This window comes from Nycticebus coucang, chromosome 13 (assembly GCF_027406575.1).
Source record: "Nycticebus coucang isolate mNycCou1 chromosome 13, mNycCou1.pri, whole genome shotgun sequence".
Taxonomy (NCBI): Eukaryota; Metazoa; Chordata; class Mammalia; order Primates; family Lorisidae; genus Nycticebus; species Nycticebus coucang.
Window position 1 is genome coordinate 42,699,506 of NC_069792.1, and position 23,350 is coordinate 42,722,855.

A 23,350-nucleotide genomic window follows, 5' to 3' on the forward strand; every position below is an offset into this window, starting at 1 on the left:
CCACAATCCCTGGTTATTTTTTAGAGATGGGGTCTTGCTCTTGCTCAGGCTGGTCTTGAACTCATGAGCTCAAGTAATCCACCCACCTCGGCTTCCCAGAGTGCTAGGATTATAGGCATGAGCCACCATGCCTGGCCTAAATTTAATTTTTTAAAAAATGTGAAGTCATAGTATATGTTTACTTATTCTATCTTATGTCAAAGAAGAAATATGATGGAATTTTTACATTTTTTCACTTTTTAATCATTTGATATTTGGCATGAAGATGCATTCAATTTATAAATAAAGTACTTCTATCTCAAAGTACCAGTGCTTTTTCATAACTATATGAAGAATACAATATACCTTGGCATCAAAGGACAAGAGAATCATTTTGCCATATAAAGCAAGGGTTGACAAAATTTCTCCATAAAGACCCAAAGAGTAAGTATTTTAGGCTTTGTGGACCATAAATCGTCTCTGGGGCATAGTACCCTCCACCCCCAAACAACTCCTCAACTCTTTAAAAATGTAAAAAATAGTCTTAGTTCTTAGGTTAAGGGTCCTACAAAAGTATAAAGTATTAATAAAGTATCACTCAGGGAGCTCTAAAAATAAACTCAAGGAGTTTCTAGAAATAATTTTTTTACATATAACGTCAGACTGACAAGAGGAGAAAAATAAAAAATAATCTAAACTATAACAATTTTAGTTGCATTTATCTGTTAAAAAATAATTGTAACTTATTAACAAAATAAAAAACAAAAACTCTTAATTGTTCCAGATGTTAGGCTTACCTTTGGCCGTAGCATGAACCACAGCAGCCTGAGAAATGACTTGGTAAGTTTCAAAACCCAAATAAGACAAGGCTGAGACCAAAAGACCTCTTTTGAAAGTTCCTGGGTTTCCCATTACCTAAGAAAACAATTATGATCAACGTTACCAAATTTAGAAAATTGGAAGGAACTTCTACCCCAAGCAAAAAGTCTATCAATGTCTTTCCATCTCCAAAACAATCAATCATAACAAGAATACTGGAAGCTCAAAAATTACTTAATCAAATTCTTCAGTAAAACTATTTCAAAGCATATCTTAAGAAAAAGATACTGCCTAAGAGTGGTGACTCATCTAGAACTCACACTCATGCTGTTAAGGGCTAAAGAGGAAGACATGCAATTTATTTGCAAATGTATGCCTATTATAAATTATATGAAACAAAATATGAGAAATCAACACATAACTACCAATTTTACAAATAAACAAGATAAAGAATATCAAATACACAGTAATTACTACACATAAAAAACACACATGGCTTTAAGCTATCTTCAAAAATGACACATAAAACCCACGGTTTTAAAATAAATAATGATGATCCCACAATCCCATGCTAGGTATCTACCCAGAAGAAAAAAATAATTTTATCATAAAGACATTTACACTAGATTGTTTAACACAGCTCAATTTACAATCACCAAGTGCGCATCAACCCATGAAAGGTTTAATGCAGGGAGAATGGGGACTGAAGTCCCCATTCTTGGCAAGGGAAAACAACCCCAGAAAAGGGGAAAAAACAGAATAAGCTGAACAAGGCAGAATAAAAACAATTGGGCTAGCTTACTCTTAAAGTAACAGCTGAATTACTTGTCTTAGCATTTTCTGCTTTTACTATAAGGGATAGAGCTTACAAACACCCCTGCTGAGTCTGTAAGCACTCTGAAGAACAATGGCCATAACAGAAACTTGTGTGCAAGGCCTGGTAAGGAACATTAACTAAGCTGACCCCGCCCAGTCAACGTCAACAACCTTCCAAAAGCAAATACTCATTGTGGGGATTTGTATAACGACCAGGGCAGAGATCAAGGGAACAGTTCGAACCCTAAGATGGACACAGGAGGGCTTCTACTCTAACCAGGGAGGAAAATGCCTCCAGGTAGAGATAAGAGGAAAATTCCTCTTTTCCACTGATTTCTTCAAAGGAGAACTAACATTATTGCTGTCTGCTCCACAGAGAAACTAGAGGTGGGTGGGGGGTGGGGAGGGTCTAATCTTCCCCAAGGGATCTGTGTGCATAATCACAGACAGGAGGCTGCTCCCACATAAGGCTCAGGTTCCGCATTTCTCAAGGCTGCTCAGACCCTTAAAGTTAATGATCATAGATAGAATCAAAACCATGCTTACTCATAGAAACAGCTGACGTTTTTGTTCCCTTCCTCAACTTACCACCTTGCTAAGTAAAAAAAACAGCCTTCATAAAAACTGGATGGAATAAGCACTCAGGGCTACTTACTGAAGCCCCTCAAACTAAAGTGGACCCCTGTGTCCACTCTTTAAAACACTATTCCGTGTGTCCTGCCCCTTTATCTTTCGCTGCTTTTACTTGCATTTTTCGATCACCACTGTTTCCATAGGTCTTGAAGGACCCTGCCCCCAGGGCAGTACTCCAACAGATTAATAAACTGTGGTATATGTATCCAAGGAATACTTATTCAGCCATGAAAATGGAGACTATACATCTTTTGTATTAACCTAGATAGAGCTGGAGAACATTCTCTTTAGTGAAGTATCACAAGAATGGAAAAGCAAGTACTCAGTGTATTTAATTCTAATATGAAGACAGTAGACGAACTAACACACACTCACACAAAATAACTCAATATAATTCAAGTTAGAGGGAATGGACGAGGGGAGCAGAAAGCAGGAAGGATGGGGCATTGGTGTGCTCTCACCTACTGGGTACAATGTAAGGGTATATGGCATACTTCATGAGTAAGGACCATAACTATAACAGGGACCTTACCTAACAAACGCAAACATGTGGCTCACTCCCGTAATTCTAGCACTCTGGGAGTCCAAGGCAAGATGACTGCTTGAGCTCAGGAGTTTGAGACCAGCCTGTGCAAAAACCAAACTCCATGTCTACTAAAAATAGAAAAAATAACCAGGAGTGGTGGCTGGCTGTAGTCCCAGCTACCCAAGAGACTGAGGCAAGAAGACTGCTTGAGCCCAGGAGTTAGAGGTTGCATTGAGCTACTGCACTTTATCCAGGGCAACACAGACTCTGTCTCAAAAAAATAAAATAAAAAAATGAATAAATAAGTATATGCAAACAGATTTGGAAGTTAATTTTCATAATTATGGCTAGATTCATTAGACCACTGACAGAAGCACATATGGCTATCACTCTAGCAATTCTCCCTTTTCTCCACAATTTTTCCCTTTCTGCTGAATCATTCCTATAAGCATAAAAGCAAGTTATATTATCTTTGTAAGCTGTAATTTCTTTCTTTTGCAAACAAAGCGTCTCCTTGACTACACATCTCCCTTCACTCACTTCCCAATTCTTTTCCATAAAACTCTTCAAAAAAGTTGTCAGTACTGTCTCTATGTCCCTTCTTTCCATTCTCTCTTGAATTCCTACAAATCACACTTTTATCCCCACAACTCCACTGATATTCAAGTTAATATAACCTAGGATGGTGCTATTTCTTATGATCAATTCTGAATTTTAATCTTACTTAACCAATCAACAGCATTTGCCAGCTGTTTACTTCTTCCCTTTAAAAATTATCATAAATGGGTTTAAATTTTTTAAAAACAGCTTTACTGATACAGTTAACATTAACTAAACACACTTAAAGAAAACATTCAATAATGGACATTGCAATAGGAATATATGTGCCATAATAAACTATATCCATATTCAGGGAGGTAAAAGAAGAGTTTTTTTTTTTTTTGGAGACAGTTTCACTTTGTTGTCCTTGGTAGAGTGCCATGGCATCATACAGCAACCTCAAACTCTAGGGCTCAAGCTATTCTCTTGCCTCAGTTTTTCATTTTTAGTAGAGATGGAGTCTTACTCTTGCTCAGGCTGGTCTCAAACTTATGAGTTCACTCGGCCTTCCATAGTACTAGGATTACAGGCATGAGCCACTGCGCCTGGCTAAGACAAAAGTTTTTAAAGAAAAAGTCAGGAGATTGACATAATTATACTTAGATAATTATTTTTGACTACAAGAATAACCAAGGTGATGCCAGTCCAAGGTTGACGAAGCAGATGCTCTTGCAGTTTTTTATGTAAAGTTGCAATGGCCTTTAGGCAGTCTTCTGTAATAGTTCTTATTATCAATATTTGTGTATGAGAACTTTCCCTTTATAGCCTTCAACCTTTGTATTTAAGCGTTTTTTTATTATTTTTTTAAAGACAGGATGCCATGGTCGGGCACCATAGCTCATGCCTTTAATCCTAGCACTCTGGGAGGCCAAGGCAGGTGGATTGCCTTAGTTCAGGGGTCCTCAAACTTTTTAAACAGGGCCAGTTCACTGTCCCTCACACCATTGGAGGGCCGGACTATAGTTTAAAAAAAAACTATGAACAAATTCCTATGCACACTGCATATATCTTATTTTGAAGTAAAAAAACAAAATGGAACAAATATAATCACACCGCCTCATGTGGCCCGTAGTTTGAGGATCCCTGCTTAGTTCATAGGTTTGAGACCAGCCTGAGCAAGAGAGAGACTCCCATCTCTAAAAATAGCCAGGCATTGTGGCAGACGCATATAGTCCCAGCTACTTGGGAGGCTGAGGCAAGAGAATCACTTGAACCAAGAGTTTGGGGCTGCTGTGAACTATGATGCCACAGCATTCTACCAAGGGCTATGAAGTGAGATTCTGACCCCCTCCCCCCCAAAATAAAAGACAGGATGTCACTGTCGCCTAGGCTGGAGTACAATGGAACAATCATACCTCACTGTAACCTTGAACTCCTGGCTCAAGTGATCCTCCTGTTTCCACCTACTAAGTAACTAGGACTTCAGGCATGTGCCACTATCCTGGCTCATTTTTTTTATTTTTTACTTATTGTTTTTTTCTTTTTCTTTTTTTTTTTTTTTTGAAACAGGGTCTCAGTCCATTGTCCAGGCTAAAGTGCAGTGGCATCATCATAGCTGACCACACCCTCAAACTCCTGTTCTAAAAACAATACTGCCTCACTCAGCCTCCCAAATAGCTGGGACTACATGTATGTACCACCACAGTCACAGCTAAGTTTATATTTTGTGTAGAGACCAGGTCTCATTACGCTGGTCTTTAACTCCTGGCCTCAAGGGATCCTCCTGTTTCTTTTCTTTTTTTTTAGAGACAGAGTCTCACTTTATGGCCCTTGGTAGAGTGCCATGGCATCATACAGCTCACAGCAACCTTCAACTCCTGGGCCCAAGCGATTCTTCTGCCTCAGCCTCCCCGAGTAGCTGGGACTACAGGCGCCCGCCACAACGCCCGGCTATTTTTTGGTTGCAGTTCAGCCAGGGTTGGGTTTGAACCCGCCACCCTCAGTATATGGGGCCGGCGCCTTACCGACTGAGCCACAGGTGCCGCCCCGGGATCCTCCTTTTTCAACTTCTAAAAGTAATGGAATTATAGGCATAAGCCACAACACCCCACCTGTGAGGTTTTTTTTTTTTTCCTTTGTTAAACACAAATGACTCCAGTCTGACTTTTTGACAACTTTCATAGGGTTTCTGTTTCTCATGTTCATTACTATCCCCCCAGATCTTAGAATACTGCCTGACTCACGGTAAGCACACGATACAAATTTAATAACTGGTCAGAGGTGGGTGTTTTATAATAAAGCTTACAAACTGAAAAGTAGAAGGCCAAAATTTCTCCTCAGCCATTCAGAAGTAGGCCCAAATCTCTGGAAACTCCTGAGGAATAAATATCTCTAACTCAAATCAACATCATCCTGAGTGCAAGTTCTAGAAAAAAGGTAAATAAAAATAAAGGCCACGTTAAGGCATGAAGAACTCAAACATTGATAGTATAGTTCCAACTCCCGGAAAAGTCAATAAACCTGGAAGGAAGGATTTTCATCATCTCCTGTGACTTACAGTGGAGCTTTATTACTTATGAATCTTTCTAGAACCTTTTGATCTGGACTTTTTTTTTCTCTATCTTGCTTTCCCAATTTTCAGTTTTCTTTAGCTTAGTGGCTATTTCAAGCTCATGGGGTCTACTACCCGCCATCAAATACACCATTTTACATGAACGACTTAGACACAATTATTTAATCACATTTCTGCTTCTACCGAAAATAATTTAAGTAACAGTTTTTAATAAATCAAGAAGATGTAAAGATTAGATGAAGTACTGCTTAATGCTTTCAGACAGTTGCATAACACAGTAAGCCTTCTATAAATCCTATTACTACTTTTCAAACTATTATCACCCCACTAAAATGGGACATTATACTCATCAGCGTTCTAACTTGGAAACATAAGGCTAACTAGTTTCATACTTAGTACTCCTCCCATCCCTCTGCCTGTATCACCTAACATCTTATTTAGTTATAAACTCTTAGTATCCTTCTATCCCCCTTGCCTCACAATAGTTCAGGACAATTTTAGGCAGGCAGTGAAAAATGTATTTTTGAGTTTAAAATAATTAAACGCCTAGTTCAAGTGAAATACATCCTATGTACCAATGCCCATCCCCACCCCTCAATCCCCTTTTCAAGATTAAACACCCGAAGCCCAAGAACAGGTAATTGAAATGACAAAAGACAATCCCCACTGCTTTCCTTAACGTTATGCAGATAAAACAAGAAACTAGGAAATAATTATTTTTCTTAAAAATCTAAATGGTACGAAATCTCTGCTTCTGCCTCGTAGGAATTTTCAAGAGCACACCACAGAAGTTTTCACAGCGGTCATGGTCTACAGCTTCCCGGGGAAGGTATACCCCACTTCTTCCGACCAACACCAGCCTTCGGAGAGGGGGCTAGCGAAGGAAAAGGACCCTTCACAGTCACGGAGAGGCTTCAGCACCACCTCACTCTCCTTCCTCTAGGTGGCGCGAGGTTGGCAAGGCTGAAGAAGGGAGCGCCTGAACCCACCCCATTCCACAAGGGAGGAAGCGGGAGCCAGCGCGGCCACAGTACCTCAGAGCCGTGGAATCGCCCGAGGCCGCCTTGTCCGCGGCTGCCGGAAGTCCCCGGGGGGAGCCGAAACCCCGGGCTGGCTCCGCGTCTCAAAGGAAGGAGGCGCCACAGTCGAATGGCCAGCGCCATGACCTACAACCGACGGGCTGGGAGGCTGTGCGGTCCCCAGTCCTTCCGACAACCGCTTCCGCCAGCTTCCGGGCCAACCCTCTTCTGCCCCACGGCTTCCGGTCCACGGGTTAGTGAGCGAAAAATACCCGGATTGGGTGGGACCTGGCCGACCTTCCGCGTGTGTGTCCGGTGGACTGGGACCCGGAGGGATCGCTTAACGCTCCGGCGGATAGAGCCGCGGACCTGTTTCGGCTCCTCTGTCCGGGGCACTTTCTTGGTTTTGGTACAAGAGTAGATTTTCAGAGCAGAATTGAAAGGTCAGAAGTAGACTCAAGCATATATGTATGCAAGAAAAAGAAACTGTTATTTATAATTTTCTTCTGTCTTCAAAGTCGGGTAAATCTTGGCACTAGAGCATACCTTTTTGGAAATAAGTGCGTGAAAGAATCAAACTGCCCCCACGCAAAGAAGGAAAAGGCAAAAAAGAAAAAAAAAACCGGAGAAGGGGAAAAAATAATGCAAAGGGCAAACTGGACTTTGGGGGAAGAGGCCTCTTTACAGGACATTGATGCCTTTGTATGCCAGGGGGTGTGTGGTTTAAAAAAAAAAAATACTAGGCTGTGCGCGGTGGCTCATGCCTGTAATTCTAGCATTCTGGGAGGCTGAGGCGAATAGATGCCTTGAGCTTGGGAGTTGGAGACCAGGCGCCTGTAGTCCAGCTTCTCAGGAGGTGGAGGCAAGAGAATCGCCTGAAGAGCTGGAGGTCACGGCACTCTACCGAGGGCGACAAAGTGAGACCCTGTCTCTACTAAAAGTAGAAAAAATTAGCTAGGGAGTTGTGGCGGTTGTCTGTAGTTTCAGCTCGTGTGTTGTAGGGGCTGAGGCAGGAGAACCGCTTGAGCTCAGGAGTTTTAGGTTGCTGTGAGCTAGGCTGACTCGACAGCGCTCTAAGCTAGAAATAAGTGAGAGTACATCTCAAACAAAAAACCAACCTAACTTGCTCACCCCTAAAAATCTTGAATAAATGTGATATTTTTCACTGGAATGGAGCGAAGAAAGGAGAGAATGAAGAGGTTTTGAATCCTACTCGAGAACTGGGTGAAAACTCAGTTGTGGGTGAAAACAGGCTGCAAATAGAGTACCTATTATGTGGATTATACGAAAATTCCTATGGGCAATAAGGGAGGGTAGTTATAGCTTTAAAAAAATAGGTTCATATCTATAGTACTTTTATTACTGCACTTTTATTTCATTTGATTTTCCCAACTATCTTGCTGGTATCCAGGTTAACAAATGAGGGAACTGTAACTCAAAGAGATTTATTAACTTAAGCAAGGACACACCACTAATAGGTATTGCTAGAACAATGGAATCCATGACTCTGAACCCAGTATTCTTTCTACTATATGATTGCTGCTTCCACCTCTTACCATGAAATCATCCATATTTCTTCAGGATTTAAAAATCTATGGAAAGGCTTCCTAACTTCTTCTGAACTTTAGTCTTTTCCCTTAGAACCACCTTTATCTTATTTTACATATTTCTACTGTTGACTACCTCAATATTGCTAAATAATATTCTATATTTATACCACTGGATACTATGATAATATTAAAATTGACTTTCTGATATTTCTGCTAGAATGGATTTTTAAATTTTTCATTTTGAACAAAATTTTATTCCTGAAGAAGTTACAGGAATTCCCGCATACTCTTCAACTAGATTTAGCCATTGTTAAATGTTTTCTCACATTTGCTTCATCTTTCTTATATATTACATATAATATGTATATTTTATTCCTATTATTATTTCCTGTTGTTGAAACTTTTGAGAGTAGTGTACAGATACCATGACTTTTCACTCTTAGAGACAAAAACTTTTTTTTTTTGAGAAGAGTCTCACTATATTGCGCTCAGTAGAGTGCTGTGATGTCACAGCTCCCAGCAGCCTCAAACTCTTGGTCTTAAGTAATTCTCCTGCCTCAGCCTCCCAAGTAGCTGGGACTACAGGTGCCCATCACAATGCCAGGCTATTTTTTGTTGCAGTTGTCACTGTTGTTTAGCAGGCCCAGGCAGGGTTTAAACTCACCTGCTTCAGTGTATGTGGCCAGTGCCCTAACAACTGAGCTACAGGTGCTGAGCCACAAAAACATTCTCTTATTTAGTCTTAGTATAATTATCAGACTCAGGAAATTGAAATTGATAGAATCTGTTGACGGCCAAAGAGGTTCATTTGCCACTGTGTAAGAGGAAGCCATACTCAGAGACATTAGGGTTTACAGGAGAGTTTATTCTGCATAACACTAACAGTGGAGATGAGGAATTTCTCAAACTTGCCTTCCCCCAAATTTGGGAGACAAGGTTTTTCAAGACAGTGTTGGTGAGCCCAGGATTAGGCAATCAGGATTCTGCTAAGTGACTGAGTTTAGGGCAGAACTATTAGTCCTTCCATATGGGCCTCTGGCCTGGGTTGGTCAGCCAATCCACTGAAAGGTAGCCTCAAAGTTCTTGGGTCACGGGGTTACAAGACCAGACGAATCAGTTCCTTAGTATGGGCTGCCAGTCTAGGTGGATCAGGCAATCCATGTGTATGCAGGACATGAAAGATACCTCAGAAACTACCCTTAGGTTTCAAATATGTTATCACCTGCAGAGAAAGCTAAGAATCTTTATGACCACTAACTATGTGACTCTTGAGTATCAGACAGGGGATTAGTGGCTAATTGCTATCATTATTTTTAGATAGGCCTGTGCCTTATATTAGGTAGGCCCTTACCACAGTTCTCAACTTGCACCCTGTTACTAATTTGTAAGAGCAGTTTCAGTACTATTTTTTGATATACAAATTTTGTTGATTTTCCAATGTCATCTTTATACCAAATATTTTTACCTTTACCAAGATCAAATCCTGATAATATGTTGCATTTGTCGTGTTTCTTTAAATCTGTAATATTTCCTTACCCTTTGTCTTACAAGATGTCAATATTTTTTATGTATAGCTGCATTGATTTATAGCAAGGTTTCTCAGAGTTGGTGCTCTTGAAATTTAGGTTGGATAATTCTTTGTTGTGAGATTTTCAGGATGTTTAGCAGTGTTTCTAACTTCTATGTGTTAAATTCCAGGAGCACCTTCACCCAGTTGTGAAAACCAAAGTATCGCCAACATAGCCAAACATCCCTGGGAGTAGAGTTATCAGATTTAATAGATACAAATAGAGGACATCTGGTAAAATTTGAACTTCAGAAATCAATGAATAATAATGATATATTCCATGGGGCGAACTTGTACTTAAAATTATTTGTTATTTCTCTGAAATTCAAATTTGGCTGGGCATCCTATATTTTATTTGGCACTCCTACGCAGATTTCCATGGTTAAGAATAAATAGTTTATAGTGTGTCCATCAATTTGGGTTTGGCTGATAGTTTCCTTAGGATTCTTTTTTTTTTGTAGAGACAGAGTCTCACTTTATGGCCCTCGATAGAGTGCCATGACGTCACACGGCTCACAGCAACCTCTAACTCTTGGGCTTACGCGATTCTCTTGCCTCAGCCTCCCAACCAGCTGGGAGGCGCCTGCACACAACGCCCAGCTATTTTTTGGTTGCAGTTTGACCGGGGCTGGGTTTGAACCCACCACCCTCGGCATATGGGGCCGGCGCCCTACTCACTGAGCCACAGGCACCACCGTTTCCTTAGGATTCTTGAGACACAATTCAGGTCATGCATTTAGGCAGAAACACTTAAGTGGCATATTCTCTCCATGTCACATCACAAAGCTTCTGATGGGATTTTTCCCTATTATTAGAGAAATGGGATTTCTTTCCTTTTTCATTATTTTTAATTTCAGATTAATATAAGGGTATAAGCCATTAGGTTATTTAATTTACAGATGACAGGTAAAAATTAGAATTGTAGCTGTATCCTATACCCAGGGAGTATGCCATATATAAATCCATTCATTGTACCCATTGGATGGAAAGCTACTGAAAGCTCCTTCCGCTTTTCCCCCTTCTCAAGTTTGAGATTTTCTTTCGTGCGGGTCTGTGATTGATTTTTTTTTCCTGAGACAGTGTCTCACTATGTGGCACTCGGTAGAGTGCCATGGCATCACAGAAACCTTAAACTCTTGGGCTTAGCGATTCTCTTGCCGGCCTCCCAAGTAGCGGAGACTACAGGCCCCCGCCACACCCCTGGCTATGTTTTGTTGCAGTTGCCATTGTTATCGGGCAGTGTTCCAACCCACCAGCCTCCGTGTATATGGTTGGCGCCCTACCTACTGGGCTATGGGCGCCACCAATTGCATGTTTTTTCCCCTTACAGATTTAAATGAATTTAAGATGCTAACCTTTTGTCAGGTTTGTGACAAACATTTTTTTCCAGTGTCTTTGCCTGTTGATTTTGTCCCCATTTCCTTGGACAGAAATTCTAAATTATTAAGCGGTCAAATGTAGCAATATTTTCCATAGTGGTTTGTTTTTACTGGACAACATACTGTAGTAGGCTGGCAAGCGGTGTGCTTTGAGGTTATTTAGTGCAATCTGTGACTTTAGGCTAGTAGGCCAATTGCTTAGCTTCTAAGTCTTGTTATAACACCGTATTTTTCATTTGTGAAATAGGGACAAATGGGGCACCAAATATGTCACAGACTATTGTGAGGATTAATGAAATGAAGAATGTAAAATGTTAGCATGCACCTTAAACACGCAGCATATGGTTAAGGACCAGACCGTAGTTCACTATTTTCATGTTGAGAGTTTCTCTCCGTTCGGGTATGGCCTAAAGTTTCTCAAATATTTTAAATTTTGTATTCTTCATAAATTGATTTTGGTGCACCAAACAACTTTTTGTATAACTAAAGTCAATTTTGAGTTTTCGGTTAGCTAGCAACCTCCAAGGCAGCCGAGAAGTATCTGCCTACCAGCAGCCATCAAGGGATACAAGGCTATGACCGGCGGGGCGGAGCCTCGCCCTGGCTGGGAGTGGGCGGGGCGCGCCTTGGAGCCGCCCCCGGAGCCCCCGCCCCGCCCCTCTGCCTCTCCTGCCTGGGGTTCTTGTGAATCTCAGGCGCTGGGGCTGCGCTGTGGACTCCGCTGGTCTGTCCTGCACTATCCTCGACTGCCACCCCAAAGACAAGCATGTGAGTGTGGGTCTCCCCCTGTTTCTGGGTTGGGACCTCCCCACCCCCGCAAGGTACCACCGCCCCCCCCCCACCCCCCGGAGTAAGAGGAAAGTCCTGACTTGCAGAATCTGGGCCCGCAGGCTCCGCGCGGCGAGGCCCACTGGGCCCGGGCTCTGGAAGTGCACTCTGAGCTTCGCGGGTCTGGGGATCCTCAGGGCGTGCGTGAGGCTTCCGGGCCACTACGTGATCCGGGGTCTGGCCGATGCCTTCTGGAGAAGCCCGGGCTTGGGGCTCAGCTCTGGGCGGCGAGGAGCCGCCTGGACCTGGCGCTCGCGCACCTGGATTGGTGGTAACCGGGATACGCCTACTTCCCCTGAGGGGGAAGGGTCGTACCTGTGGCCCAGGGAAGAGTGCCCGGCCCTGAAATCGCTACAGTGCCCACCCGGGGACACCGCTCTTTTGGTGAAGCGAATGCCCAGATGAACGGGGCACGCTTTACAGCTGCGGAAGAGAAGCTACCGGGTGGGGTGAGTAAAGCAAGGGGGTTGTGAGAAGACGTATCCCAGCAGTTGGAGTTCCTGCTCCAGCTTTGAAATTCTTCTGTCCACTGTTTTGGGTGCACTACACCAGGGGTGTGGAGGAAGTGGTGTTGCGTTCTTTTGCATTGCCGGAACCTCTCGGGAACTGAGCAAATCGACCATTAATGTGCTTAATGATCATCTACAATTTGTGCTTGTCCTTCGTGTTATCTTTTCCTGGCTGCCTCTACAACAGATAATCAAATGGAAGGAAAAGCGGAATTGAATATAGCAATCATTGATTACAGTGTCCCACAATAATTCTGCTAGGCAGTTTTTACATATGCTAGCTTATGCTAACAGCCATATCCTTAAGTGGTGCTGTTATTCAGTTTCATACTCCAGGAATTTTGGGTTGAATAATTCACCAAATCACACAAGTGGTAAGTGGTTGTGGTAGGGATGGAACTCAGGTCTGTATGATTTTAGAGCACAGGCCTTGTGGCTCAATGTAAAAGAACATTATTATTTGGGATAAGATGGATGCTTAGGTTTCAAATCTGTGCTTTGAGATTTGCTAGCTATGTGACCTTGGGCAGGGTACTTAACCTTTTAGGGCCTTGTTCCTGTATTATTTATAAAATGGAGATAAAATATCTCTTATGTCACAGTTTGTATGAGGATTAAATAAGACCATAACTGTAAAATACATCACATGTTTAGTGATAAACTATGTTTGACTACATTCATTCTGCTGTCATTAATTAGGGTCAGTAAATTCCAGCTCTTGAGTGCTTCCAGCTAGAGCCAAAAAAACTTGTACAGATCTATCATAGGTAGAGGGAAATTGCAAAGGACAGAAAAAGAAAAGGGAACTGAAAACGGGTGCCATGTATAATGGCAATCGTTGTGACACCAATGGATGTCTTGGCATTCAACTGTAGTACCCAGGGACTCTTTTTGCTTTTGGGAGCGTGTGTCAATAGGCGATTTGTTTAGCTTACAAATTGGAAAAATGCATCTGACATTGGGCTGAAAAATTTCACACTCTGGAATTGGACCATGCAGAGGCTCCCTGGACTTCAGTAGATGTTGAACAAAAGAATTCTTTGCCCTTAAGGTTTGTGTAATGACCAAATACCTCTCCTAATTTTGCCTATAACTGTGAATACCTTATAGACAATGCTCTTCATTTCTACATAAATTTAAGGAGACTTAACTGTTGCACATTTTAGAACACTTTATTTTTATGGAATCTTTACAATACTATCACTACTGCCTGGAATATTTCCCTTAGAGCACTGGTTCAGATACCCAGTTTATACTGTGCCCCAGCTATTATCAATTCTTGGAATAGCTTTCTACATAGTTGTCCTTGCTCTCAGTTTCCCCATGAAAAATAGAAGAAAATACTACATATTAATTTGAGTAAATCATGTTGAAATGTCCTGTTACCAATTGGGTGTATTATGTAGAGTTCCTGTGAAAATTAGCAAAGCAACAGTGTGGTCGCAATATGCAGTCATCAGGGTACTTCAATTTTCTGAGCTTTTAGTTTACCATGCCGTTAGCCTTTACAGTAATAGTGGATACATGTCAAAATAGATATATGCAACTGAAAAGAGGAACTTGTCTGTCCACGTTTTATCTCTTTAGGGGTCAGAATTTTTTAAAAAAGTGAAAAATTAAAATAAATATTTCTTGATGGTGTTGTAAAAATGTTTATAAAATATCTAAAATTGTACCCCACCTTCAGTACTTATTCCCCTTTTCGCTTTATTTTACTCTTTAGAACTTACTACCACGTAACATACTAAATATTTTACTTATTTTTCTTTATTATTGTGTGCCTCCCTATGGTGTATCTGATTTCTTGAGGGCAGAGATGTTTGTTTTGTTCATTCTTGGCCCCCAGCACCTTAGAATAGCTTCTGACACACAGTAGGCAATATAAATACTATATTTTTTGAATGAGCATTGAATGAATGAATAATATCATAAATCTACTCATGATTGGGAAATAGAAAGAAAGGGGTTTACCAGCAAGTAAAAAACAGCCAAAATGTATGTGGTAGGCAACCATGAGCGGAATAGTCTTGAAATCAGGAAATGTATAAACATCTCTACATATAGTCTTTGCACAATATACAAACTTTTAAACCTTAAAAACCCAGTGATTGTGTTTATTGCAGGTTTGAACTAAAGGTTTGAAACTAAATTTTATATCGTTGTTCACATGAACTAGAAAGGAGCACATCAGGACAAAATGTGAAATGCCTGTCTTGCCCAATTAAACATTATACATGTCCCTTTAAGAAGAGGAGGAATGCAGGCAGGTTTTGGAAAGCTTGTAGTCAGAGCTGGGACATAGTGGATACTAGGGCAGGTGAGAAGTTCGAAATCTGGAAAATTCCAAAAGATGGAAAGTTCTTAAAGAACTCTGAGGGGAACGAGAACCCCAAGAGACTTTAATCTCCACAGGTTGATGTGCCTTAATATAATAACAGCAGCTTTACTGAGTCCTAATAATTTGAAAACTTTTCAGTTGAGCAGTTGGGATTTTCAGCTATGGAAGGCAGCTTAGATTTTTATCCAGAGTAAAAGATGATTCACTTTATACTGTATAGCCAACTTTGCCAAAGTGCATATTTCATAAAGTGAGGCAATACTGAGGTATTGTCACTGCTTCTAACTTTTACTAATATCTTACTACATGAACCTATGAGGGACTGTTCATTTGATAGGTTTGAGAATGTAGTCAATGATATTTCTAAAATAAGGGATTAGAAAAGCAGTATAACTTGAAACACATGTTGAGTAAACTCCGTAACCTGCCATAAATCATGGAATGGAACAATATATCTTCAGGATTTTCTAGAGAAATTAAAGAAAGAAACTTAGTTGATTGCTTACTTTGTAGTAATAAGAACAAAGAAATACATTTTATTTTTAGAGTGACTATGAACTTTGGTATTAACTCCTGCTTTCTCTAATTCTGCATGCCCAAGTATCAGCATTCCTGTCACTATTTAGATTTTGTTGAGGACAGTTCAAGAATATAGAAACATTTTATTTTAGGAGTGGCCAAAAGCTGATTCCTTTTGCTGGCATGTTATATGCTGAGAGCTTAATAATAAAAGATTCCATGGATCCTAATAAAACTAATTTCCTTATTATGCTGCGTCTACCTGTTAGTCTGGGCCCTGTGCTTTGCTTGTTGTTTGTTCAGGTCATCTGAGAACTTAATAAAAATTTCAAGCAAAGATAACTAGCAAGAAAGTATCCAGGTATATAATTTTTTCAGAGACAGCTTTTTCCATAGTAAGAGATGGAGACTGAGTTGGGAAAACTTTATCCTTTTTCTTTCTTTCTTTTTTTTTGAGGCAGTCTCACTATGTCGCCCTCAGTAGGGTGCTGTAGCATCACAGCTCACAGCAAGCTCAAACTCTCTGGCTTAAGCGATTCTCTTTCCTCAGCCTTCCAAGTAGTTGGGACTACAGGCGCCCACCACAACGCCAGCTATTTTTTGTTGCAGTTGTCATTGTTGTTTAGCTGGCCTGGGCCAGGTTCGAACCCACCACCCTTGGTGTATGTGGTTGGTGCCATAACCACTGTGCTATGGGCACCAAACCAACTTTATCCTTTTTCTTCCATTTCTCTTTTCAGTTGTTATAAATATTATGATGTGTTCCATTCATTTCTTGAAGTCCTTTAGTGCCACTTCCTAAACAAGTTTTATATTCACTATAACTAAATTAGATTCAGAACATTAACTAAAAGAGAACTTGGGAGTACTTAAAGAGATTGACTCAACTCTAATAGTCAAAAAAATTGGGGCCTAGAGAAGTTACAGTAATCGTCAGTGTGCCCACTATTATAGTAATTATAGTAAGACTGATGTAGAGCCAGAGTACAGTTTTTTGATTCCTGATCTAGAGACCCTTCCTTCTTATCCCTTTTCCATATTAAAAGAAAACATGCCCTTTTCCCTGTTTTATGTATTTTTGTGCTTGACATAATTTCCTATCCCAATTTCTAGTAAAAAAAAAAAAAAAAAAATCTGAGCATTACTTTCTTATTTATCGTGTATTTCAGGTTATACTCAAATCCCCTATTTTAGAAATAACATTTTAAATTCCATTAATGTTACGTTTTTTACTCTCAGAGTCTGGGTATTTAGTGCAGTGTATTTCTGAGAATAAATGCTGCTCTATGATGGTCCAGCAGAATCTGCGTGGTAGACCTGTGGGTATGGAGACACCTTAGCAAGGAGAAATGACTTTCTTAGACTTAGGTAATTTATAATTTATTGGGCTACCTTGAAGAGAAACAGCTATGATTTAAACATAGAATGGACCATTTCAGTTATTCCACTCCATGGCAAGCCCCTGTTTTTCGGGTTTACATTTAAGAAAGATATTGGTGGGCGGCGCCTGTGGCTCAGTGAGTAGGGCGCCAGCCCCATATGCCGAGGGTGGCGGGTTCAAACCCAGCCCTGGCCAAACTGCAACCAAAAAATAGCCGGGCGTTGTGGCGGGCGCCTGTAGTCCCAGCTGCTCTGGAGGCTGAGGCAAGAGAATCCTGTAAGCCCAGGAGTTAAGAGGTTGCTGTGAGCCGTGTGACGCCACGGCACTCTACCCGAGGAGGGTACAGTGAGACTCTGTCTCTACAAAAAAAAAAAAAAAAAGAAAGATATTGGTAATTGTAGCCTAAATATTAACCTTACAATAAAAAAATCCTATTTCTTTATTAATATGTGTCAGGACAAATATTACATTTGATATTGTAGCAAATAAGCCATAAGGAAATTAATTAGAGAATATTGCTGTTATATTAAGTAGCTACATATATATATATATATATATATATACTTTTTTTTTTTTTTTTTTTTTAAGACAGAGTCTCACTATGTCTCCCTGAGTAGAGTGCTCTGGCATCACAGCTCACAAGCAACCTCAAATTCTTGGGCTTACGGGATCCTCTTGCCTCAGCCTCCCAAGTAGCTGAGACTACAGGCACCCACCACAACACCCAGCTATTTTTTTTTTTTTGAAGTTTTTGGCTGGGGCTGGGTTTGAACCTGCCACCTCTGGTATATGGGGCTGGTGCCCTACTCCTTTGAGACACAGGTGCTGCCCACACCCAGCTATTTTTTTGTTGCAGTTGTCATTGTCGTTTGGCAGGCCTGGGCCAGGTTTGAACCTGTCAGCTCCATGTATGTGGTTGGTACCCTACCCACGGAGCTACAGGCGCCAAGCCACTTTTATATTGTTTTTAATTGACAGATCATAATTGTATACATTTATGAAGCTTATTTATTTTCTTGATTAATGTTAGTTTTAGTTGAAAGCTAAGTAAAGAGGCTTTAGTGCTCTTCTCTCAAGGCATTTTGGGATCTGGGTACCTGTTGTGGTACTGCCATTTACTAGCTTTGTGATCTTAGATGAATAATTTAATCTTTTTGAAGAAAGTCATTTTTTTCATCCTAATAGGCACTATGCATTGTTTAGACAAGTAACAATGTGCAGAAAATGGTCAACATATTCTGAGGTAATCAATTGAGATACTGGAATGCTTTATAAAACTCACAAGAGTTTTTGTCAGATTCAGAAAATAATACATTACTTGGAAGCACTTAAAAAACTGTAAAAAAAAAAAACAAAAAACATGGCTTGGCGCCTGTAACTCAAGTGGCTAGGGTGCCAGCGACATATACCAGAGCTGGCGGGTTCGAATCCAGCCTGGGCCTGTCCAGCAACAATGGCAACTAAAACCAAAAAATAGCCAGGCGTTGCGGAGGGCACCTATAGTTCCAGTTACTTGGGAGGCTGAGGCAAGAGAATTGCTTAAGCCCAAGAGATTGAGGTGGCTGTGAGCTGTGATGCCAGAGCATTCTAACCAGGGTGACAGCTTGTGACTCTGTCTTGGAAAAAAAAATTGTAAAAAACAAAAACTATTCAGATGTGTGGAATTATTAACTGTCTTTTCTTTTACCCTTTACTTCCACTCCCCATTCTCCTACTCTCTACCCTTTATTAAGAATGGAAAATCTGATAGTGGCAACATGAATGTAACTTCTTTTTTGTGGAATATAGTTTTAAATTTTTAAAATGTTTACCTTTCCTATACCCCAAGTCATCAAGTAATGTAGCAGTTTTAATGTTCAGTAGAAGTAGAAATCTCAAGAGAGCTTCTTCAGCTCAGAGAGCACTTTGTTCCCTGTCTGTACCACAGTTTTATATTGTATATTTTATATATATATATATAGCTAAGTATTCTGCTTTTGCCTCCCCCTTACCGCACTTAGAACAAGTAGAAGGTATTCAGTACATTATTGTTACATGAATGGATCTCTCCCATTTGAGTATAATGAGCTGCAAAGTCCTCTATTGCCGTTTCCAGTCCCCACAGTCTTAGCATAATAATGGATACACAGTAACCTCTTAAGGTATACTCTTGCCAGTTTGAGCTGGACTTCCCAGTAATGTAGCCGCTTTTGGATTTATAGCTATGTTACTCCTCCCCCTCTTTATTTTGGAAAGGGATCCTTATTACTGTTTTGAACAATACAGTTTGAAACACCCTCCCCAGGGGGTTTATTGCTGATATTGCCGGGGCGGGTTTCAGCTGCCCCAAGGTTACCCGTGTTCACTTTCAGAAATAGTCAGGCAGAATTTGCCGCGGAATAGCAGTTAGTGAATCATGGTTTTAGAACCAGAAGGAAACTCTTGAGAATTTTTTAAATGTAGGCCCAACCTTATTTTGTAGCTGAAGGCTGAAGCAAGTTTACTAAAGGGATTGGTAGGTGGGCACTGCCTTCTTCCTTTCAATTGTTATAGGACAAATTATGAGTCACAAATAAGAGCCTGGTTCCTGTCCCTGTGCAGTAGCAATGGAATTGTAGCTTATGTAAACAAACCCTTCTGAGACAATTTAGGGAAATTAGCACTTATTAGCACTTACCTACTAATTACTTTGCAAATTTATTTTGTATAAATCCCAAGGATTCTTTTCATATAATTTCAACAAGTTCTTCTTAAACAAGGATGAGAAAGTTGCTTTGTATCTTACCTTTTAATAATAAGCCGTCTATGTTGACACAATCGATTAAAATATTTGAGTAGTTAATAAAATAATTGCTACAATTCATGGAAGGTCTAAAATATACTGTGCATGCTGAAGACCTGAAATTGTCAGGTATTTTTTTATTCCCATTTTATAGATGAGAAAAGTTAGGTTCAGATAGATATCTTGGCAAAGGCAACATGCTTAAATAAATGGCGGGAAAGAAATTTGAACCATGTCCTCTGACTCCAACGTTATTGTTCTTTCTGCTAGGAATAACTGTACCAGATGTCAAGCTTCAGGAAGAAAAGGAAGCAGTAATACATAGTTGCTGTCCTCAGCTCCCAGTACATAGACGGGGTGATGAGCTACACATACAAGTAAAGAGAGTGGGAAGAACATGAGATCAGTGCCTTAACAGCATTAGGAGGGTATCAGCAATTGCTTTATGAAGGAAGTATCATTTAGAGTGGACCTTAAACTTACATGGGCAGAGGTAGCTGTTCAGGTCGGATAGGGTCAGATACTGGCAAAGTCACTAATTCCAGCCTTAGCTCATTGGACTACCGTAGGGCCCCGAAAGCTATTAATGATTTTTTTTTAGAGTGATAAAAGTATGGTGTGAATGGAGAGAAGGTAGCAGTAGGAGACTATTACCGTAGGCAGGTGAGAGATACGGAAGACCTGAAGGAAGGCTGTGGGTACAGGAAGGGTCTGTGTCCCCATGTTGGAGAGAGATGGGGAGAAGAGAAAAGAAGAAGCAGATAAGACTTTAACCAGAGCATCTTTAACCAGTGGCATGTCAAGTGCCATTTCAAATATGAAGCCTTAATTTTCAGTTCCTTTGGATTATCTGTGTTATAATGTTGATTCAGAAAGTTAGAGTGACAGGGAGAATGGTTGATATACAGTAGAACCTCCATAGTTGACCACCTCCCTACTTTGACCATTTTCTTAAATTGACCTCATTTTCATAAGCCAGATATGCACCACATGTAGTATCAGTACAGTAGGCCTAGTTCCTTATGTTGAGCACCTCCACATGTCTACCAGTTTGTTATAGTCCCTTGGGTAGGCAATTTATAGAAGTTCTATTGTATGTAGTATGTCCATGGGTTATTTGCATTTCAGAAGAGGAGTTTGAATCAAGCGCTTCTCTAGTAAGTAATCTGTACAGCAGGGAAGCTACTGTCCAATCCTAGGGACTGTTTCTCTCTTTGCTCTCTATCATCCTCCCCTTTGGGGGAATCTGACACCACACAGAATCATCCTTTAGTTGCTCATGCATTCCTCTGCCTGATCACTTATCCCAGCCAAATCCCCTATTTTTCTGTACAAAATGGGTACGAAATATTTGTTTTATTTTCTCTCATTATAGTTTGTGGGTAAGCCTTTTTAGGAAATTGTATGTCATATACTAGATAATTACATTTAAAGGAAATGAGAAGAGCATCTTTGTAAATGTTGCTATTAACAAGGCTCCAGACCTGAGTATTTATGTAATTTCTTCCATTTGCTATTTAGCTATATGGGTTTCTAAATGAAAATGAGGCTGCAGTCAGAGTCATTTTCAGGGGGGAATACTGCTAATAGAGGAAATGAGTTTCCCGCCAGCAGTGCAGTAATGTAACTATCAGCAATTTGCTAAATAATCAGCTGTGCCTGGCATGTTTTTGTAGATTTTGGATGAGTATTTTTAAGGAGAAAAAGAATGTTCTCGCATGGCCCCTGTAGCACAGTGGTTATGGCGCCAGCCACCTACACTGAGGCTGGCTGGTTCAAGCCCAGCCCGGGCCAGCTAAGTAACAATGACAATTGCAACAGAAAAATAGCCGGCGTTGTGGCGGGCACCTGTGATCCCAGCTACTTGGGAGGCTGAGACAAGAGAATCACTGAAGCCCAAGAATTTGAGGTTGCTGTGAGCTTTGACGCCATGGCATTCTACTCAGGGCTACAGCTTGAGACTTTGTCTCTCAAAAAAAAAAAAGAAAGAAAGAGAATGTTCTTCTGAAATAGTGTGTCTCTTTGATGTATGACTGACTTCACAAATAGATATTTGCATTCTCTGTTGAATTCTCCCCATCCTTGGAAATTTGAAGACTTTTCTGGTGTCCGGTAGGTAATTCTCTATGTGTTGTTCTTCTAGAAGTTTAGCAATCCTGGCTCATTCTGTGTCCATCCACAAGGTACTGCATTATGCTTGGTATTTCTGTTTTTACTGGTAAGGAAATCTAACTCAGGAAGTTGAGGTTCCATGTATGTGGCCACACACCTAGCACCAGATGCAAGGTTCAACCCAGGGCTATACTTCTCCAGATTTGCTCATGTTCCTGTATTACAGTAATCTGTTCAGAGGAACAGCTTGGTATGGATGGGAATAATTAGGATAATCATCCTGATTGGAATGGAATAATAAAAAATATGAAACATGGGCGGCGCCTGTGGCTCAAGGAGTAGGGTGCCAGTCCCATATGCCCAAGGTGGCGGGTTCAAACCTAGCCCCGACCAAAAAAAAAAAAAGAAAAACTGTAAAAAAAAAAAAATATATGAAACATGGGACAGACATGAGAGGATCAGACCCTGGAGGTAGGTAGTTATAAAATAATACTACCACCAATAACGGTAAGTGTTTGAACTATTGAGGCGTATTAACTTGTTCAGTTCTCATGACAATCCTTTGAAGTACGGGCAGTTATTTTCATTTTATAAAAAAAAAGGAAAAGAAAAGAGGGAACATATACGTTGCAGATCTTGCCCAAGGTCACATATTAAGGATGGAATCCAAATAAGAAATCTGGCAGTTTGCAATTTGATTCTAGAGCCTGTGATAGGTAACAGTGAACAGGAAGGGGCAAATCAAGGGGGCATGTTTCAGGGCTGAATATAGTGGCTATAAGACAAGGGAGGGGAAGAAGTGTAAGCAGAAGAGGGGTGGGTGTGGGAGAGGGAGAGGGATTTACCCCGACTGACGCCTGAAGCCTTGCGAGGGCAGGGTCAAAGGAGAAGTAAATGCAGGCGGAGACCACGAGGTAACAGAGCCTTAAAGGACTCTCATGGTTTCTTTGTGGGAGAAGTAAGAGAGGTACTAGGCAGAGGTAGAGAAGAGGAGAATGAGGGATGGAAAATCCAAGGAAGAAGAGACTGAGGTTGAGGTCCTGATGTTAGTGTGCCTGAGACTCCACAGGTCAGGGTAACTTTAAATTAATTCTACTGTTTTCTCTGTGCTTTTGGGGTTTGTGGTATTTCTCCTTTCTTATGCTTGGTCTTAGCCAAAAGGCCAAGAAGCAATTATTTCTCCTTTCCTATCGGTTAACTCTTGCTTCCTTTTATGTTTTTAGGACTTTGAGTTAGGTTAATCATAACTCAAAGGGAAAGGAATGATTATTAATAATATTAGTACAAATGCTTTCTAATATTGTATGTACCTGTACTTCAGGAAAAAATAGCTAATCTGAGTTAGATGGTGTGAAGACATGCTAGTATTGGTGCTAAATTCTAACTAATCTTAAACCTGTGAACTCAGGTGATCCACCCACCTCAGCCTCCCAAAGTGGTGGGATTATAGGCATGAGCCCTGGTGCCCAGCCCAGCTTTGCTTTCTGTGACACAGATGCTCC

At 40.7% G+C, this 23,350-nt stretch overlaps 2 protein-coding genes across 9 annotated transcripts in view; one reads left to right on the forward strand and one right to left on the reverse strand.

Annotated features, from left to right (window-relative positions):
* Nucleotides 1-7,136, reverse strand: part of RMDN1 (regulator of microtubule dynamics 1) — a 34,001-nt gene extending 26,865 nt beyond the window's left edge. For 2 of the 5 annotated variants that reach the window (XR_008373760.1, XM_053558380.1), the window contains exons 1-2: nt 6,920-7,136; nt 777-894 (exon numbers count right to left, since the gene is read on the reverse strand). Coding sequence is in view for 4 of the 5 variants with exons in the window: in XM_053558380.1 (XP_053414355.1) it covers nt 777-894; nt 6,920-7,048 (247 nt within the window). In the remaining variant the exon portion in view is untranslated. Of the gene's footprint in view, nt 1-776; nt 895-5,618; nt 6,193-6,919 lie in introns of those variants that run through there. The other 3 variants (XM_053558378.1, XM_053558377.1, XM_053558379.1) reach the window with 3 other exon arrangements.
* A 110-nt stretch (nt 7,137-7,246) lies between these two features.
* CPNE3 (copine 3) overlaps nt 7,247-23,350 on the forward strand; it is a 54,986-nt gene continuing 38,882 nt past the window's right edge. Inside the window, exons 1-2 of one of the 4 annotated variants that reach the window (XM_053558888.1) lie at nt 12,085-12,168; nt 12,291-12,677. Coding sequence is in view for 1 of the 4 variants with exons in the window: in XM_053558886.1 (XP_053414861.1) it covers nt 11,976-12,168 (193 nt within the window). In the remaining 3 variants the exon portion in view is untranslated. Of the gene's footprint in view, nt 7,348-11,367; nt 12,169-12,290; nt 12,678-23,350 lie in introns of those variants that run through there. The other 3 variants (XM_053558889.1, XM_053558886.1, XM_053558887.1) reach the window with 3 other exon arrangements.